This window comes from Hyperolius riggenbachi, chromosome 1 (assembly GCF_040937935.1).
Source record: "Hyperolius riggenbachi isolate aHypRig1 chromosome 1, aHypRig1.pri, whole genome shotgun sequence".
In the NCBI taxonomy this organism is placed as follows: domain Eukaryota; kingdom Metazoa; phylum Chordata; class Amphibia; order Anura; family Hyperoliidae; genus Hyperolius; species Hyperolius riggenbachi.
The window spans coordinates 386,425-407,409 of NC_090646.1; the positions used below are offsets into that span (position 1 = coordinate 386,425).

The window sequence follows — 20,985 nt, forward strand, 5'->3', positions numbered from 1 at the left end:
GTTAGCGTTTCCGGTCCCTGTTTATGGAACCTCTTATCTTTATTACATTTATGACTGCATGGCGGTACAAAGCATGCTATCCGCACGCTTCTTGTCCTCATGCAAGGCCTGGGTTGTTGCGTCTCAAAAAGCGTGGCCTTCTCCTCCTGCGCCACCTCCTGTTCCATCACGTGTGCTGCTGCTGGTGCTGGGTTAGCGTTACCGGTCCCTCTTCCTGGAACTTCTTCTCTGTATTACATTTATGACTGCATGGCGACAAAAAGCATGTTACCTGTGCAAAGAAACATGACATTTTCCACATTTAAAAGACAGTTTTTTTCCCTCTTGTACTTACTCCCAAGGTGCACATACCCTGCAAATTTGGGGTATGTAGCATGTAAGGAAGCTTTACAAAGCACGAAAGTTTCTGGTCCCCATTGACTTCCATTATGTTCGGAGTTCGGCGCGAACACCCGAACATTGCGGCCATGTTCGGCGAACGTTCACGAACCCGAACATCTAGGGGTTCGCCCAACACTAGTGCTCCCTAGGGTTCGTAAAAAAAAACATCTGTCTCACACTGCAGCAGTTCTGATGACTTCATGTACAACATTACAAACAAAGCAGTCACTCGTTGAAAAAAAGTTGTAGACTTTCCCTCAGAAGAGATTCCTAGATCCTTATCACACACAGGCTAGTGACCTTATGGTGTCTGATTACTGGACAAAGTCTGACTGTCGCTGCCTCATTGAGAGCTTGTTGTCTCGTACTAAGTCCCAGATCCTGTAATAACAGTATCAATCAGTGACATTCTGAATGTTTTGCCAAAGTTACACTGATACTATATCTTATGTTCAGCATGTCATTGTTGTTCCTCCATATAGCATGTGCTCTCATGTAGTAAAATAATACGACTGTGTGTGTATGTATGTACTGGGAGCAGAGCTGCAACGAGGGACTTGTCGGCTGCAAGGGGCTGGAGGAAGCCCCGGGTAAGTAGATCTGGGGGTAGCATAGATTGCCTGACGTTTCCTTTAAGTCTAAGTGTTTTTCTCTGCATGGGGATAGTAGCAAAAAAGTTTCTGTACCGTGTTAGCCAAACAAATTATATAGGTAGAAAAAAACAACGTTTTGTAAAAAATAATACCTTTTAATGGCTAACTAATAGAGTTAAATGATGCAAGCTTTCTGGGATCTAGTCCCCTTCTTCAGGCATATTTCCAGATGTAAGCTGAAGTAAAACACTGATGCAGATAAATGGTAAACACGAAGATGACAGTTGTGCTGGTTACTGTTTATCCGTTAGGTGTCAAGTGATCAGCAGGCTGGAGCCAATGAGTTAGTGCAACCATACATGAAATCCAGCAGGTTTCTGAAGATCATGAAGCCAAATCAATCATGTTACATAAGGTGTCATGAATCCTGTTCCACAATTTAAACCTTCTGTTAATGTCTTGAACATTTTCATAAATTTGTACTCAGAAATTTTTCTTGATTGATCATTTTTGAAGTTACCCTTAAGAACAAGTACTTTTAGATCTTGCATGCTGTGTCCTGGTTCACAGAAGTGTTGGCCCACTGGTGTGTCCATTTTACCTTCATTGATTTTAAAGCGGTGATGGTTCATTCTTGTGCGCAGTTTTTGTCCTGTTTCTCTTATATAGATTCCTCTTGAGGGGCATTTCATGCAGCGTATCATGTATACAACATTGGATGACTCACAGGAAAATTGATCTAGTATTTGATGATATTTCTGTGAGTTTGGTATTTGTATTTGGCTTGTGCTCAAGATATAAGGGCAGGTCTCACACCTTGTGTTATTGCAGGGTAATGTGCCTGGAGTCTCTGGTGTAGATAATGCACTTCTGATAATCATTTGTCTCAAATTGGGAGGTTGTCTGAAAGCAAGCAGTGGTAAATCAGGAAAAACATCCTTCAGGCGTTTGTTTTTATGGAGTATCGGTTGTAGGGCTTTCGATATCTTCCTCAGTGTCTTTAATTTTGGGTTGTAGGTTACCACAATTGGGATTCTGTTGTTTTCAGTCTTTGCGGTGTACTTCAACAGTTCCTCTCTTGATTTTAAAGTTGCTCTGTGTATTTGATCATCAACGATTTGTGGATGATATCCCTGATATATGAATATTTTACGTAGTGACATAAGTTGTCTGTCTCTGTCCTCTGAATTAGAACATATTCGGTTATATCTCAGAGCCTGGCTGTAAACAATAGATTTTTTGGTGTGTTCCGGGTGGAAACTCTTCCATTTTAGGTAAATATGCCGGTCAGTTGGTTTACGGTATATGGATGTTTGCAAAATTCTATCTTGTATATAAATTGTGGTATCCAGGAAACTGACATGGGAGGTTGAAAAGTTGAGCGTTAACTTGATGTTCTTGTGGTACTCTGAGAAGTTTTTGTGGAATCTGATTAATTCTTCCTGTGATGCTGTCCAGATTAATAGGATATCGTCTATAAATCTGAAGTAAGCCCATGGTTTAATTTCACAAGTTGAAAGGAAGTTTTCCTCCAACCTGGCCATAAATAAATTTGCATACTGGGGTGACATCCTACTTCCCATAGCACTGCCCATTGTCTGTAGATATATATCATTCCCAAATGAAAAATAGTTGTGAGTTAGTATATACCTGATAAGTTGTAGTGTGGGCTCTGTTGGTAGATTATTAAGCTGAAGGAAATGTTGGCAAGCTGCAATACCGTCCTCGTGTGGAATGTTGGTATAAAGGGATTCAACATCCATTGTAGCCATGATAGCACCCTCTGGAATCGGACCCATGGCAGTCAATTTGTTAAGAAGGTCAGTGGTGTCCTGGATGTAGCTGGCTGTATTCCTTACCATGGGTTTAAGAATGTTTTCTACCCAGCCAGATATCCTTTCTGTTAGTGTCCCCAAACCAGAGATGATAGGACGACCTGGATTTCCTACTTTGTGTATTTTTGGTAAGATGTAGAAGGTGCCTATTTTAGGATTAGCTGGTATTAATGAAAGTATGTTAGATGATTTTGAGGAAAGATCGTTGAGCATATTCTTCAATTCCCTAGAGTATTGCAGCGTTGGGTTGGTTTCCAGTCTTTTGTAGTAGGTGTTGTTGGAGAGCTGTCTGTTTGCTTCTTGAATATAGCTGGATTTATCCAAAATCACTACAGCACCTCCTTTGTCAGCTGGTTTAATTACTATGTTGTCATTGCTTTTAAGGCTCAGTATTGCTTTCCTTTCTTGGGTATTGAGGTTGTAAAGTGTCTGTTTTTGTTTGTCCAGTATCTCTAATTTGATTCTTTTTCTGAAGTTGTCAATATACTCTTCTAATTTCTTGTTCCGCCCTAATTTTGGTGTCCAGGTACTGCTCTTTTTGTTTTTGCTATTTGCAGGTTCAGTATCTTCCAATGATGAATAATTAGGTCTGTTGTGAAAAAATTCCTTAAGCCTTATCCTCCGAAAAATTCTTCCATGTCGCTACAAAATTCTATTTCATCAAATCTTTTGGTGGGGCAAAAAGTGAGTCCTTTAGATAGAACAGCAAATTCAGTCTTGCTTGGGTTATAGCTGGACAAGTTAACCACAGGTAAAAGATTGGCAGTTTTAAGCTCTGAACGGGGTACACTTGTATTGTTTTCCAGAATGATGTTTTCTCTGCATGGGGAAAACACATTGGTCCTCAGTTTTCCTGTGCAGAAAGCAGGGGGGGGGGGGCTTCCAAAGTTTCGCAGGGGGGCCCAGTGATGTCTAGTTAGCACATGTAAAAGGAGGATACCGTGCACCTGTCTCTTGAACAGTTCCAAAAATTTATTCCATTCCTCAGTCAAAAGCAAACAGTATTGACATGTACAGAAAGAGTCGTCAAACCTGTATGTTGGAAGTTGTTTCGGTGAAGGAGGGAGGGGTGACCAGGGGAAGATTGGACGGCACTACAGCCGTTTCACGCCGCTCGGGCGCTTGCTCACATGCGTGTCCGTGAAGAGCCGGCGCCGGAGGGCTTCCTGTATAGGACCTTCAAGCCACGCCTCCGGCGCCATGTCATTGGTGCAGAGTGGCAATGGGGAAAGGTCGGGGGTGAAGGGGCGGAGCTTCGCTGTCCAGCGGCGAAGGACCTGCATCAATGTGGGAAATCAGGTGACGCTGTGTGATAAACCTAGAAGAGGCGATTATGCCTTCGATTTAGGTACACTTTAATGTTTTTGTCAAGGTACTAAAGTGTTTTGTAACACAATAATAATGTTGATTGCACTAATGAGTTTTATCACAGAGCCACAGATAATGCACACGTTAATGTAATGGGCATAATCGCCTCTTCTAGGTTTATCACACAGCGTCACCCTCATTTCCCACATTGATGCAGGTCCTTCGCCGCTGGACAGCGAAGCTCCGCCCCTTCACCCCCGACCTTTCCCCATTGCCACTCTGCACCAATGAGACGGCGCCGGAGGTGTGGCTTGAAGGTCCTATACAGGAAGCCCTCCGGCGCCGGCTCTTCACGGACACGCATGTGAGCAAGCGCCCGAGCGGTGTGAAACGGCTGTAAAAGTGCCGTCCAATCTTCCCCTGGTCACCCCTCCCTCCTTCACCGCAACAACTTCCAACATACAGGTTTGACGACTCTTTCTGTACATGTCAATACTGTTTGCTTTTGACTGAGGAATGGAATACATTTTTGGAACTGTTCAAGAGACAGGTGCACGGTATCCTCCTTTTACATGTGGTAAGTTTGTTGTGGTGCTCTGCACTAATGTTACTTGTTGCACATCTCGAAGTTCTTCCTGCAAGCCTCACAGAAGTTGTTTGATTATTGTCAAGGTGAAGATGTTGTTTACTGCATGTGATGCAAGCGCCCTCTGAGTAAGGCCATTAACCCTCAGGTTCAAGCATTTGAGTGCCAGACCACAAGTCCTTCTGCTATAGTGTACTAGTTTTGATGTCTAGTTACTCCCCTGATCCAGGGAGTCTGGTCACAACCCGCTCTCCCTCCCCTGAGAGGTAGCCATGCACAGGATGGAAATCTGCTAATATGGACCTCCAATGGCACCACTTACAGCTCTTCCCGCTCCATGCTTGAATCACACACTGGGGAGCTGACGCGAGTGCCACGTGCTATGCGACCTCCCTTTAGCTTTGTTGCGGTGAACGCTCCTAGACCACGGGACTTGTACCCGCTCCCTTAGGGGTTAAGCCTGCCCACTTGCAGGCTTTGTCAGGGTGTTTGCGTTTCGGTGCTTCCAAGCCATCCTCGGGTGCACCGAAATGCATAATGACATCACTGGCATGCTAGCAAACGGGTGTCAGCCTGCTGCCCTCCTCCACCGGGGACTTGCAAACCATTATATTTTGCAACTTGCCATAGAGACAGTGTATAACTGCGTAGGCGTGACTTCTCTGTTAACACACCTGTCTTTTTTTGCAACCACAGATCCCATTGCGCTAGAAGGGTAGAAGGGGGATGGTTCCTTCTGGGGGGGGGGAGGGGTTATTAGTTGAGCAAGAAGGGGGTATTGTTCCCTAGAAGGGGGGTTATTAGCTGAGCAAGAGGGGGTATTGTTCCCTCCAGGAGGGGGTTATTAGTTGAGAAAGAGGGGGGATTGTTCCCTCTAGGGGGGTTATTAGTTGAGCAAGAGGGGGAGAGTTCTCTCCAGGAGGGGGTTATTAGTTGAGCAAGAAAGGGGGATTCTTCCCTCCAGGGGGTTATTAGTTGAGCAAGAGGGGAGGGTTCTCTCCAGGAGGGGGTTATTAGTTGAGCAAGAAAGGGGAAAGTTCTCTCCAGGAGGGGGTATTAGTTGAGCAAGAGGTGGTATTGTTCCCTCCAGGGAGGGTTATTAGTTGAGCAAGAAGGGGGGATAGTTATCTCCAGGAGGGGTTATTACTTGAGAAAGAGGGGGGATTGTTCCCTCTAGGGGGGTTATTAGTTGAGCAAGAGGGGAGGGTTCTGTGTGAGAATAGGGTTTGGTTGCATTTTCTGAGACAGATAAGTTGAAGGCAATGGTTAGGTGGCACTTTCTGATAGCTATACCTATACATAAGTGCAACTGGTTCCAAAATCTGATAAAGTTGCAAAAAATGTTACTTCATTGGTCACAGCCATTCCTCCAGGCATCACCTTTGATGTTTTAAACATGCCTTTAAATGTTGTAACCAAGTAAGTGCAATGGATCTGTGCATTGCTGAATAAATCTACATCTGGGAGACATCTCAAGCTCACTGCAACCTGAATTATCGCAAATTATTTCTGTTTTAAGAAAGCAAACTTTTGTTTTCCATAGTATTTTAGTAAGGGGGCTTTTAGGCGGTACGAGTACAATGGCCTCAGTTATAAATGGACGCGTGTGTTGCCGCAAAGCTCATGTCTAATGGCAACGTTCAATGCCCGCTCGGGGACTTTTGGGGGGCAGGAGGGGTCGCAGCATAAAAGGAGAGCTGTGGCCGCAGATCGGTGGGGAGGGGGGAAATTCCCCCCCCCCCTCACCTCCGGCACTCCTCTTAGCGCTCCCCTCCTGCAATCATTGGTGGTGCTCGTGGCAGCAACGGCGGCGGCAGGCAAGCTGAGCACATACCTCCTTCTGGCCGGAGGTCTCCGATCACTAAGTGCTTTACGGAACTTCTGTAAACAGGAAGTTCTATGAAGCACTTAGTGATCGGAGGCCAGAAGGAGGTATGTGCTCAGCTTGCCTGCGGCCGCCGTTGCTGCCACGAGCACCACCAATGATTGCTTGCAGGAGGGGAGCGCTGAAAGGAGTGCCCCAGGTGAGGGAGGGGGGGGGGGATTTCCCCCCTCCCCACCGATCTGCGGCCACAGCTCTCCTCTTATGCTGCGACCCCTCCTGCCCCCAAAAAGAACATTCATTTCATCTTTCGGCTTGGAAATTTACAAAACTGACTTTGCCGAATCATAGCTGTTGTAAAAACCGATAAATTCAGGCACGGCGCCGATTTGGAAGGTTAATCATAACGGTAACCAAGCTACAATGGGATTAACCTGCGCGTCCATTTCATCTTGCGGCTAAATAGCCGTTTTCGCTTTTAGGACCATTGTTGCCCCTCACACACTCCAATGAGTTCTGGTTCACCATGAGCTTGCTGGTTAGTCTGTACCTCTCGGTGTTACAAGCCCTACTGCATAGAGCCAAATTAATCCATGCCATGCACTGATGAGGATCAAACAATCCGAAACAGTCTGTATGCATGTTGGATTATTATGGCTCTGTACAAATTAACAAGCTGACACATCATTGCATTCCAGCAGTTCTGGAGGTGTGTTAAGCGTCTAAGGGTAACAATGGTTAATTTGCATATATTCAGCAGTGATGCACTGGAAGACATCTCAAGCTCACTCCAACCTAAATTATCGCAAATTCTTTCTGTTTTAAGAAAGCAAACTTTTGTTTTGCTGAATAAAGTTATTGTATTTAACGATTGGAGCGCTCTTTTTCTCTCCTCTGCATCGATATAAATCACATTAGCCGGTTGCTTGACAATTGACCGATTTGTTGATTCGGACAGACGCCGACTATCGATTGATCAGAGTGGAACATAATTAATTCTCCCCTTATCTAATAAAATGATCAAATTGAATGGTCGATCATGCAGGAAAATTGAGCAATGTATGGGCAGGCTAGTCCTTAGTTAAGTCAACACAACAGACTTCTGTTGCTTGAAACAGTCATTGATCTGTAGCTGCATGTCTGTGTTGGCTTTTTTTGGCTGAATGCTTATTGTATATCTCCCCAGCTAAGTGCCTACTGGTTTTCTCCTCCTCTTTATAAAGCAATACCCCATGCATGTCAGAGAGACTAATGGGTCTGACTGATGGTTGCAGGCCCGCTATCTCCCTAATGTCCCTATCTCCCTTCAACGAGTCCTCGTCCACCCCCAACCACCTCTCGGTGGGAGTCCCCCAAGGTTCGGTCCTTGGCCCCCTACTGTTCACCCTATACACATCCTCCATTGGCAAGGTTATCTCCTCCATGGGTTTTAACTATCATCTGTATGCAGATGACACCCAGATCTACCTCCACACCCCTGACATATCCACCACTACCATGGACAATGTCTCCTCCTGCCTATCAGCCATCTCCTCCTGGATGTCCGCTAGGTTCCTGAAACTAAATCTAGACAAAACGGAATTTATGATCTTCCCACCCCGGCCATCCATGAACCTCCCAGATGTGCATGTCACTGTTAACCACACTACCATTCGCCCTACCTCTCAAGCCCGCTGTCTGGGTGTCACCCTGGACTCCGCACTCTCCTTCACTTCCCACATCCAAAACCTCACAAAGTCCTGCAACTTCCACCTTCGTAACATCTGTAAGATTCGCCTTTTCCTGACCTCTGCCACTACCAAACTCCTCATCCATGCCCTCATAATTTCCCGCCTTGACTACTGCAATGCCCTGCTGTCTGGTCTCCCTATGACCCGAACAGCCCCACTGCAGTCCATCATGAATGCGGCAGCCAGAATTATCCACTGCTCCCATCGCTCCACCACGGCGGATCCCCTCCTTGAATCCCTCCACTGGCTTCCTATCCAGTCCAGAATCAGATTCAAGATACTGTGCCTGACCTACAAATCTGTCCACAAAACCTGTCCAACCTACATTTCCGATCTTACTCAGAGGTACACACCTAGCCGCTCACTCCGCTCTTCCAATGAACTTCGCCTAACCACCCCCCGCATCACCCAGTCCCATGCACGCCTCCAGGACTTCTCAAGAGCTGCTCCAACACTATAGAACTCCCTACCTCCACCCATTAGGGCAGCCCCCTCCTTCAACATCTTCAAGAAAGCCCTTAAAACTCACCTTTTCACTCTGGCCTACTACCCCTCACAAGTGCTCTAAACCTACAGCTGAACTCTGGTCCCCTACCATTCGTGTCCTTACCTCTCCCTCTAGATTGTAAGCCTTTGGGCAGGGTCCTCCTCCTTTTGTGTCCTACCTGATCATGCACCTCCATTACTGTGAACCCATGCTATGCATCTGAGTGAACCTAACTTGCCTAATCTCCATGCTCCATCCAGTGACTGACTAAGCATTACCTTGTACTCATACTGTGCTGTGTGATCTCCATGCTCCCATCCAGTGACTAAGCATTACCTTGTACTCATACTGTGCTGTGTGATCTCCATGCTCCATCCAGTGACTAAGCATTACCTTGTACTCATACTGTGCTGTGTGATCTCCATGCTCCATCCAGTGACTAAGCATTACCTGGTACTCATACTATGGTGTGTGATCTGGTTTTCTTGTATCCTAAATTGTCATACTGCTGTATGTCACCCCTAAATATTGTCTGTAACCTAAATTAATGTTCAGCGCTGCGTAATATGTTGGCGCTTTATAAATACAATAAATAAATAAATAAATAAATGTACTGTGTATGTTATGGCCAATACCGGGAACAAACTTTTATTTTACAATAAGTCGTTTTTTTGGGGGGAAAAAAAATCTTTTTTTTTAAACTGCAGCTGTTTCCCATTCAGACAGTTGTTGCCTCATTGCGAATCCCCAAACATGATGACATCACCTAATTCACTACGCGTGTCGGGGTCGCCACTGACAACATGCCATTTTTTTATTTAATATTTCTATGGCTTGTTTCCTGACTGGCACATGTGACTCGCAAGCTTTTTGTCTGGTCATGAATCCCGTGATAAGCTGCTACTCTTTGCAGATGAATATCTCGGCTTGGAGGAATTATAACGAGTCGTTCTCGGAGGACACGTCTCTCTGGATGCCCCCCAATGTGACAGAGCGGAGACTCGCCCTCCAGTATGGAACCAACTACAGCATCGCGCTGCAAGCCTTCACTGCTGCCGGAGGCGGGAACATCACTGCACGGCATGTAGAGACCGACATCGGAGGTGAGCACCACTCCTACACCTGCTATTCCTGTCTGTATTATTCCTGTCTGTATTATTAGATGTACAGCAATGTATAGAGCAATATTGCATCCCCTACATCCCCGCTGTGTGCTCCTATATCTGCTAGTCATGCCTGGCATTATTCCTATCTGTATTATTAGATGTACAGCAATGTATAGAGCAATATTGCATCCCCTACATCCCCGCTGTGTGCTCCTATATCTGCTAGTCATGTCTGGCATTATTCCTGTCTGTATTATTGGATCCCCGCTGTGTGCTCCTACATCTGCTATTCATGCCTGGCATTATTCCTGTCTGTATTATTAGATGTACAACAATGTATAGAGCAATATTGCATCTCCTACATCCCCGCTGTGTGCTCCTACATCTGCTTTTCATGTCTGGCATTATTCCTGTCTGTATTATTAGTTGTACAGCAATGTATAGAGCAATATTGCATCCCCTACATCCCCGCTGTGTGCTCCTACATCTGCTTTTCATGTCTGGCATTATTCCTGTCTGTATTATTAGTTGTACAGCAATGTATAGAGCAATATTGCATCCCCTACATCCCCGCTGTGTGCTCCTACATCTGCTATTCATGCCTGGCATTATTCCTGTCTGTATTATTAGATGTACAGCAATGTATAGAGCAACACTGCATCCCCTACATCCCCGCTGTGTGCTCCTACATCTGCTATTCATGTCTGGCATTATTCCTGTCTGTATTATTAGATGTACAGTAATGGATAGAGCAACACTGCATCTCCTACATCCCCGCTGTGTGCTCCTACATCTGCTATTCATGTCTGGCATTATTCCTGTCTGTATTATTGGATCCCCACTGTGTGCTCCTACATCTGCTATTCATGTCTGGCATTATTCCTGTCTGTATTATTAGTTGTACAGCAATGTATAGAACAACACTGCATCTCCTACATCCGCTCTGTGTGCTCCTACATCTGCTATTCATGTCTGGCATTATTCCTGTCTGTATTATTAGATGTACAGCAATGGATAGAGCAACACTGCATCCCCTACATCCCCTCTGTGTGCTCCTACATCTGCTATTCATGTCTGGCATTATTCCTGTCTGTATTATTAGATGTACAGCAATGGATAGAGCAACACTGCATCTCCTACATCCCCGCTGTGTGCTCCTATATCTGCTAGTCATGTCTGGCATTATTCCTGTCTGTATTATTGGATCCCCGCTGTGTGCTCCTACATCTGCTATTCATGCCTGGCATTATTCCTGTCTGTATTATTAGATGTACAACAATGTATAGAGCAATATTGCATCTCCTACATCCCCGCTGTGTGCTCCTACATCTGCTTTTCATGTCTGGCATTATTCCTGTCTGTATTATTAGTTGTACAGCAATGTATAGAGCAATATTGCATCCCCTACATCCCCGCTGTGTGCTCCTACATCTGCTTTTCATGTCTGGCATTATTCCTGTCTGTATTATTAGTTGTACAGCAATGTATAGAGCAATATTGCATCCCCTACATCCCCGCTGTGTGCTCCTACATCTGCTATTCATGCCTGGCATTATTCCTGTCTGTATTATTAGATGTACAGCAATGTATAGAGCAACACTGCATCCCCTACATCCCCGCTGTGTGCTCCTACATCTGCTATTCATGTCTGGCATTATTCCTGTCTGTATTATTAGATGTACAGTAATGGATAGAGCAACACTGCATCTCCTACATCCCCGCTGTGTGCTCCTACATCTGCTATTCATGTCTGGCATTATTCCTGTCTGTATTATTGGATCCCCACTGTGTGCTCCTACATCTGCTATTCATGTCTGGCATTATTCCTGTCTGTATTATTAGTTGTACAGCAATGTATAGAACAACACTGCATCTCCTACATCCGCTCTGTGTGCTCCTACATCTGCTATTCATGTCTGGCATTATTCCTGTCTGTATTATTAGATGTACAGCAATGGATAGAGCAACACTGCATCCCCTACATCCCCTCTGTGTGCTCCTACATCTGCTATTCATGTCTGGCATTATTCCTGTCTGTATTATTAGATGTACAGCAATGGATAGAGCAACACTGCATCTCCTACATCCCCGCTGTGTGCTCCTACATCTGCTATTCATGTCTGGCATTATTCCTGTCAGTATTATTAGTTGTAGAGCAATGTATAGAGCAACACTGCATCCCCTACATCCCCGCTGTGTGCTCCTACATCTGCTATTCCTGTCTGGCATTATTCCTGTCAGTATTATTAGTTGTACAGCAATGTATAGAGCAACACTGCATCCCCTACATCCCCTCTGTGTGCTCCTACATCTGCTATTCCTGTCTGGCATTATTCCTGTCAGTATTATTAGTTGTACAGCAATGTATAGAGCAACACTGCATCCCCTACATCCCCGCTGTGTGCTCCTACATCTGCTATTCCTGTCTGGCATTATTACTGTCAGTATTATTAGTTGTACAGCAATGTATAGAGCAACACTGCATCCCCTACATCCCCGCTGTGTGCTCCTACATCTGCTATTCATGTCTGGCATTATTCCTGTCTGTATTATTAGATGTACAGCAATGGATAGAGCAACACTGCATCTCCTACATCCCCTCTGTGTGCTCCTACATCTGCTATTCATGCCTGGCATTATTCCTGTCTGTATTATTAGATGTACAGCAATGTATAGAGCAACACTGTATCTCCTACACCCCCTCTGTGTGCTCCTACATCTGCTATTCATGTCTGGCATTATTCCTGTCTGTATTATTAGTTGTACAGCAATTGATAGAGCAACACTGCATCTCCTACACCCCCTCTGTGTGCTCCTACATCTGCTATTCATGTCTGGCATTATTCCTGTCTGTATTATTAGTTGTACAGCAATGGATAGAGCAACACTGCATCTCCTACATCCCCCCTGTGTGCTCCTACATCTGCTATTCATGTCTGGCATTATTCCTGTCTGTATTATTAGTTGTACAGCAATGGATAGAGCAACACTGCATCTCCTACACCCCCTCTGTGTGCTCCTACATCTGCTATTCATGTCTGGCATTATTCCTGTCTGTATTATTAGTTGTACAGCAATGGATAGAGCAACACTGCATCTCCTACACCCCCTCTGTGTGCTCCTACATCTGCTATTCATGTCTGGCATTATTCCTGTCTGTATTATTGGATCTCCGCTGTGTGCTCCTACATCTGCTATTCATGTCTGACATTATTCCTGTCTGTAATATTAGATGTACAGCAATGTATAGAGCAACACTGCATCTCCTACACCCCCTCTGTGTGCTCCTACATCTGCTATTCATGTCTGGCATTATTCCTGTCTGTATTATTAGTTGTACAGCAATGGATAGAGCAACACTGCATCTCCTACATCCCCTCTGTGTGCTCCTACATCTGCTATTCATGTCTGGCATTATTCCTGTCTGTATTATTGGATCCCCGCTGTGTGCTCCTACATCTGCTATTAATGCCTGGCATTATTCCTGTCTGTATTATTAGATGTACAGCAATGGATAGAGCAACACTGCATCTCCTACATCCCCGCTGTGTGCTCCTACATCTGCTATTCATGTCTGGCATTATTCCTGTCTGTATTATTAATTGTACAGCAATGGATAGAGCAACACTGCATCTCCTACATCCCCTCTGTGTGCTCCTACATCTGCTATTCCTGTCTGGCATTATTCCTCTCTGTATTATTAGATGTACAGCAATGTATAGAGCAACACTGCATCTCCTACATCCCCGCTCTGTGCTCCTACATCTGCTATTCATGTCTGGCATTATTCCTGTCTGTATTATTAGATGTACAGCAATGGATAAAGTAACACTGCATCTCCTACATCCCCACTCTGTGCTCCTACATCTGCTATTCCTGTCTGTATTATTGGATCCCTGCTGTGTGCTCCTACATCTGCTATTCATGCCTGGCATTATTCCTGTCTGTATTATTAGATGTACAGCAATGTATAGAGCAACACTGCATCCCCTACATCCCCTCTGTGTGCTCCTACATCTGCTATTCATGCCTGGCATTATTCCTGTCTGTATTATTAGATGTACAGCAATGTATAGAGCAATACTGCATCCCCTACATCCCCTCTGTGTGCTCCTACATCTGCTATTCATGTCTGGCATTATTCCTGTCTGTATTATTACATGTACAGCAATGAATAGAGCAATACTGCATCCCCTACATCCCCGCTGTGTGCTCCTACATCTGCTATTCATGTCTGGCATTATTCCTGTCTGTATTATTAGATGTACAGCAATGTATAGAGCAACACTGCATCCCCTACATCCCCGCTGTGTGCTCCTACATCTGCTATTCATGTCTGGCATTATTCCTGTCTGTATTATTAGTTGTACAGCAATGTATAGAACAACACTGCATCCCCTACATCCCCGCTGTGTGCTTCTACATCTGCTATTTATGTCTGGCATTATTCCTGTCTGTATTATTAGTTGTACAGCAATGGATAGAGCAATACTGCATCCCCTACATCCCCTCTGTGTGCTCCTACATCTGCTATTCATGTCTGACATTATTCCTGTCAGTATTATTAGTTGTAGAGCAAAGTATAGAGCAACACTGCATCTCCTACATCCCCTCTGTGTGCTCCTACATCTGCTATTCATAGCTGGCATTATTCCTGTCTGTATTATTAGTTGTACAGCAATGTATAGAGCAACACTGCATCCCCTACATCCCCGCTGTGTGCTCCTACATCTGCTATTCATGTCTGGCATTATTCCTGTCTGTATTATTAGTTGTACAGCAATGGATAGAGCAACACTGCATCTCCTACATCCCCTCTGTGTGCTCCTACATCTGCTATTCATGTCTGGCATTATTCCTGTCTGTATTATTAGTTGTACAGCAATGGATAGAGCAATACTGCATCCCGTACATCCCCTCTGTGTGCTCCTACATCTGCTATTCATGTCTGACACTATTCCTGTCTGTATTATTAGTTGTACAGCAATGTATAGAGCAACACTGCATCTCCTACATCCCCTCTGTGTGCTCCTACATCTGCTATTCCTGTCTGGCATTATTCCTGTCTGTATTATTAGATGTACAGCAATGTATAGAGCAACACTGCATCTCCTACATCCCCGCTCTGTGCTCCTACATCTGCTATTCATGTCTGGCATTATTCCTGTCTGTATTATTAGATGTACAGCAATGGATAAAGTAACACTGCATCCCCTACATCCCCGCTGTGTGCTCCTACATCTGCTATTCATGTCTGGCATTATTCCTGTCTGTATTATTAGATGTACAGCAATGGATAAAGTAACACTGCATCTCCTACATCCCCACTCTGTGCTCCTACATCTGCTATTCCTGTCTGTATTATTGGATCCCTGCTGTGTGCTCCTACATCTGCTATTCATGCCTGGCATTATTCCTGTCTGTATTATTAGATGTACAGCAATGTATAGAGCAACACTGCATCCCCTACATCCCCTCTGTGTGCTCCTACATCTGCTATTCATGTCTGGCATTATTCCTGTCTGTATTATTAGATGTACAGCAATGTATAGAGCAACACTGCATCTCCTACATCCCCGCTCTGTGCTCCTACATCTGCTATTCATGTCTGGCATTATTCCTGTCTGTATTATTAGATGTACAGCAATGGATAAAGTAACACTGCATCTCCTACATCCCCACTCTGTGCTCCTACATCTGCTATTCCTGTCTGTATTATTGGATCCCTGCTGTGTGCTCCTACATCTGCTATTCATGCCTGGCATTATTCCTGTCTGTATTATTAGATGTATAGCAATGTATAGAGCAACACTGCATCCCCTACATCCCCTCTGTGTGCTCCTACATCTGCTATTCATGCCTGGCATTATTCCTGTCTCTATTATTAGATGTACAGCAATGTATAGAGCAATACTGCATCCCCTACATCCCCTCTGTGTGCTCCTACATCTGCTATTCATGTCTGGCATTATTCCTGTCTGTATTATTACATGTACAGCAATGAATAGAGCAATACTGCATCCCCTACATCCCCGCTGTGTGCTCCTACATCTGCTATTCATGTCTGGCATTATTCCTGTCTGTTATATTAGATGTACAGCAATGTATAGAGCAACACTGCATCCCCTACATCCCCGCTGTGTGCTCCTACATCTGCTATTCATGTCTGGCATTATTCCTGTCTGTATTATTAGTTGTACAGCAATGTATAGAACAACACTGCATCCCCTACATCCCCGCTGTGTGCTCCTACATCTGCTATTCATGTCTGGCATTATTCCTGTCTGTATTATTAGTTGTACAGCAATGGATAGAGCAACACTGCATCCCCTACATCCCCGCTGTGTGCTCCTACATCTGCTATTCATGTCTGGCATTATTCCTGTCTGTATTATTAGTTGTACAGCAATGTATAGAGCAACACTGCATCCCCTACATCCCCTCTGTGTGCTCCTACATCTGCTATTCATGTCTGGCATTATTCCTGTCAGTATTATTAGATGTACAGCAATGGATAGAGCAACACTGCATCTCCTACATCCCCTCTGTGTGCTCCTACATCTGCTATTCATGTCTGGCATTATTCCTGTCTGTATTATTAGATGTACAGTAATGGATAGAGTACACAGCATCTCCTACATCCCCACTGTGTGCTCCTACATCTGCTATTCATGCCTGGCATTATTCCTGTCTGTATTATTAGTTGTACAGCAATGTATAGAGCAACACTGCATCCCCTACATCCCCGCTGTGTGCTCCTACATCTGCTATTCATGTCTGGCATTATTCCTGTCTGTATTATTAGATCCCCTCTGTGTGCTCCAACATCTGCTATTCATGCCTGCCATTAATCCTGTCTGTATTATTGGATCCCCGCTGTGTGCTCCTACATCTGCTATTCATGTCTGGCATTATTCCTGTCTGTATTATTAGTTGTACAGCAATGTATAGAACAACACTGCATCCCCTACATCCCCGCTGTGTGCTCCTACATCTGCTATTCATGTCTGGCATTATTCCTGTCTGTATTATTAGTTGTACAGCAATGGATAGAGCAATACTGCATCCCCTACATCCCCTCTGTGTGCTCCTACATCTGCTATTCATGTCTGACATTATTCCTGTCTGTATTATTAGTTGTACAGCAATGGATAGAGCAACACTGCATCCCCTACATCCCCGCTGTGTGCTCCTACATCTGCTATTCATGTCTGGCATTATTCCTGTCTGTATTATTAGTTGTACAGCAATGGATAGAGCAACACTGCATCTCCTACACCCCCTCTGTGTGCTCCTACATCTGCTATTCATGTCTGGCATTATTCCTGTCTGTATTATTAGTTGTACAGCAATGGATAGAGCAACACTGCATCTCCTACATCCCCTCTGTGTGCTCCTACATCTGCTATTCATGTCTGGCATTATTCCTGTCTGTATTATTAGTTGTACAGCAATGGATAGAGCAACACTGCATCTCCTACACCCCCTCTGTGTGCTCCTACATCTGCTATTCATGTCTGGCATTATTCCTGTCTGTATTATTAGTTGTACAGCAATGGATAGAGCAACACTGCATCTCCTACATCCCCTCTGTGTGCTCCTACATCTGCTATTCATGTCTGGCATTATTCCTGTCTGTATTATTGGATCCCCGCTGTGTGCTCCTACATCTGCTATTAATGCCTGGCATTATTCCTGTCTGTATTATTAGATGTACAGCAATGGATAGAGCAACACTGCATCTCCTACATCCCCGCTGTGTGCTCCTACATCTGCTATTCATGTCTGGCATTATTCCTGTCTGTATTATTAATTGTACAGCAATGGATAGAGCAGCACTGCATCTCCTACATCCCCTCTGTGTGCTCCTACATCTGCTATTCCTGTCTGGCATTATTCCTGTCTGTATTATTAGATGTACAGCAATGGATAAAGTAACACTGCATCTCCTACATCCCCACTCTGTGCTCCTACATCTGCTATTCCTGTCTGTATTATTGGATCCCTGCTGTGTGCTCCTACATCTGCTATTCATGCCTGGCATTATTCCTGTCTGAATTATTAGATGTACAGCAATGTATAGAGCAACACTGCATCCCCTACATCCCCTCTGTGTGCTCCTACATCTGCTATTCATGCCTGGCATTATTCCTGTCTGTATTATTAGATGTACAGCAATGTATAGAGCAAGACTGCATCCCCTACATCCCCTCTGTGTGCTCCTACATCTGCTATTCATGTCTGGCATTATTCCTGTCTGTATTATTACATGTACAGCAATGAATAGAGCAATACTGCATCCCCTACATCCCCGCTGTGTGCTCCTACATCTGCTATTCATGTCTGGCATTATTCCTGTCTGTATTATTAGTTGTACAGCAATGTATAGAGCAACACTGCATCTCCTACATCCCCGCTCTGTGCTCCTACATCTGCTATTCATGTCTGGCATTATTCCTGTCTGTATTATTAGATGTACAGCAATGGATAAAGTAACACTGCATCTCCTACATCCCCTCTGTGTGCTCCTACATCTGCTATTCATGCCTGGCATTATTCCTGTCTGTATTATTAGATGTACAGCAATGTATAGAGCAACACTGCATCTCCTACATCCCCGCTCTGTGCTCCTACATCTGCTATTCATGTCTGGCATTATTCCTGTCTGTATTATTAGATGTACAGCAATGGATAAAGTAACACTGCATCTCCTACATCCCCACTCTGTGCTCCTACATCTGCTATTTCTGTCTGTATTATTGGATCCCTGCTGTGTGCTCCTACATCTGCTATTCATGCCTTGCATTATTCCTGTCTGTATTATTAGATGTACAGCAATGTATAGAGCAACACTGCATCCCCTACATCCCCTCTGTGTGCTCCTACATCTGCTATTCATGCCTGGCATTATTCCTGTCTGTAATATTAGATGTACAGCAATGTATAGAGCAATACTGCATCCCCTACATCCCCGCTGTGTGCTCCTACATCTGCTATTCATGTCTGGCATTATTCCTGTCAGTATTATTAGTTGTAGAGCAATGTATAGAGCAACACTGCATCTCCTACATCCCCTCTGTGTGCTCCTACATCTGCTATTCATGCCTGGCATTATTCCTGTCTGTATTATTAGTTGTACAGCAATGTATAGAGCAACACTGCATCCCCTACATCCCCGCTGTGTGCTCCTACATCTGCTATTCATGTCTGGCATTATTCCTGTCTGTATTATTAGATGTACAGCAATGTATAGAGCAACACTGCATCCCCTACATCCCCTCTGTGTGCTCCTACATCTGCTATTCATGCCTGGCATTATTTCTGTCTGTATTATTAGATGTACAGCAATGTATAGAGCAACACTGCATCCCCTACATCCCCGCTGTGTGCTCCTACATCTGCTATTCATGTCTGGCATTATTCCTGTCTGTATTATTAGATGTACAGCAATTGATAGAGCAACACTGCATCTCCTACACCCCCTCTGTGTGCTCCTACATCTGCTATTCATGTCTGGCATTATTCCTGTCTGTATTATTAGTTGTACAGCAATGGATAGAGCAACACTGCATCTCCTACATCCCCCCTGTGTGCTCCTACATCTGCTATTCATGTCTGGCATTATTCCTGTCTGTATTATTAGTTGTACAGCAATGGATAGAGCAACACTGCATCTCCTACACCCCCTCTGTGTGCTCCTACATCTGCTATTCATGTCTGGCATTATTCCTGTCTGTATTATTAGTTGTACAGCAATGGATAGAGCAACACTGCATCTCCTACACCCCCTCTGTGTGCTCCTACATCTGCTATTCATGTCTGGCATTATTCCTGTCTGTATTATTGGATCTCCGCTGTGTGCTCCTACATCTGCTATTCATGTCTGACATTATTCCTGTCTGTAATATTAGATGTACAGCAATGTATAGAGCAACACTGCATCTCCTACACCCCCTCTGTGTGCTCCTACATCTGCTATTCATGTCTGGCATTATTCCTGTCTGTATTATTAGTTGTACAGCAATGGATAGAGCAACACTGCATCTCCTACATCCCCTCTGTGTGCTCCTACATCTGCTATTCATGTCTGGCATTATTCCTGTCTGTATTATTGGATCCCCGCTGTGTGCTCCTACATCTGCTATTAATGCCTGGCATTATTCCTGTCTGTATTATTAGATGTACAGCAATGGATAGAGCAACACTGCATCTCCTACATCCCCGCTGTGTGCTCCTACATCTGCTATTCATGTCTGGCATTATTCCTGTCTGTATTATTAATTGTACAGCAATGGATAGAGCAACACTGCATCTCCTACATCCCCTCTGTGTGCTCCTACATCTGCTATTCCTGTCTGGCATTATTCCTCTCTGTATTATTAGATGTACAGCAATGTATAGAGCAACACTGCATCTCCTACATCCCCGCTCTGTGCTCCTACATCTGCTATTCATGTCTGGCATTATTCCTGTCTGTATTATTAGATGTACAGCAATGGATAAAGTAACACTGCATCTCCTACATCCCCACTCTGTGCTCCTACATCTGCTATTCCTGTCTGTATTATTGGATCCCTGCTGTGTGCTCCTACATCTGCTATTCATGCCTGGCATTATTCCTGTCTGTATTATTAGATGTACAGCAATGTATAGAGCAACACTGCATCCCCTACATCCCCTCTGTGTGCTCCTACATCTGCTATTCATGCCTGGCATTATTCCTGTCTGTATTATTAGATGTACAGCAATGTATAGAGCAATACTGCATCCCCTACATCCCCTCTGTGTGCTCCTACATCTGCTATTCATGTCTGGCATTATTCCTGTCTGTATTATTACATGTACAGCAATGAATAGAGCAATACTGCATCCCCTACATCCCCGCTGTGTGCTCCTACATCTGCTATTCATGCCTGGCATTATTCCTGTCTGTAATATTAGATGTACAGCAATGTATAGAGCAATACTGCATCCCCTACATCCCCGCTGTGTGCTCCTACATCTGCTATTCATGTCTGGCATTATTCCTGTCAGTATTATTAGTTGTAGAGCAATGTATAGAGCAACACTGCATCTCCTACATCCCCTCTGTGTGCTCCTACATCTGCTATTCATGCCTGGCATTATTCCTGTCTGT

The 20,985-nt window shown here is 44.4% G+C and overlaps 1 protein-coding gene across 3 annotated transcripts in view; it reads left to right on the plus strand.

The window, feature by feature from the left end:
* Positions 1–20,985, plus strand: part of LOC137562144 (receptor-type tyrosine-protein phosphatase kappa-like) — a 374,827-nt gene that overhangs the window by 152,813 nt on the left and 201,029 nt on the right. For all 3 annotated transcript variants that reach the window (XM_068273487.1, XM_068273479.1, XM_068273493.1), the window contains exon 13: positions 9,656–9,845. In XM_068273487.1, the coding sequence (XP_068129588.1) occupies positions 9,656–9,845 (190 nt within the window). The remainder of the gene's footprint in view (positions 1–9,655; positions 9,846–20,985) is intronic.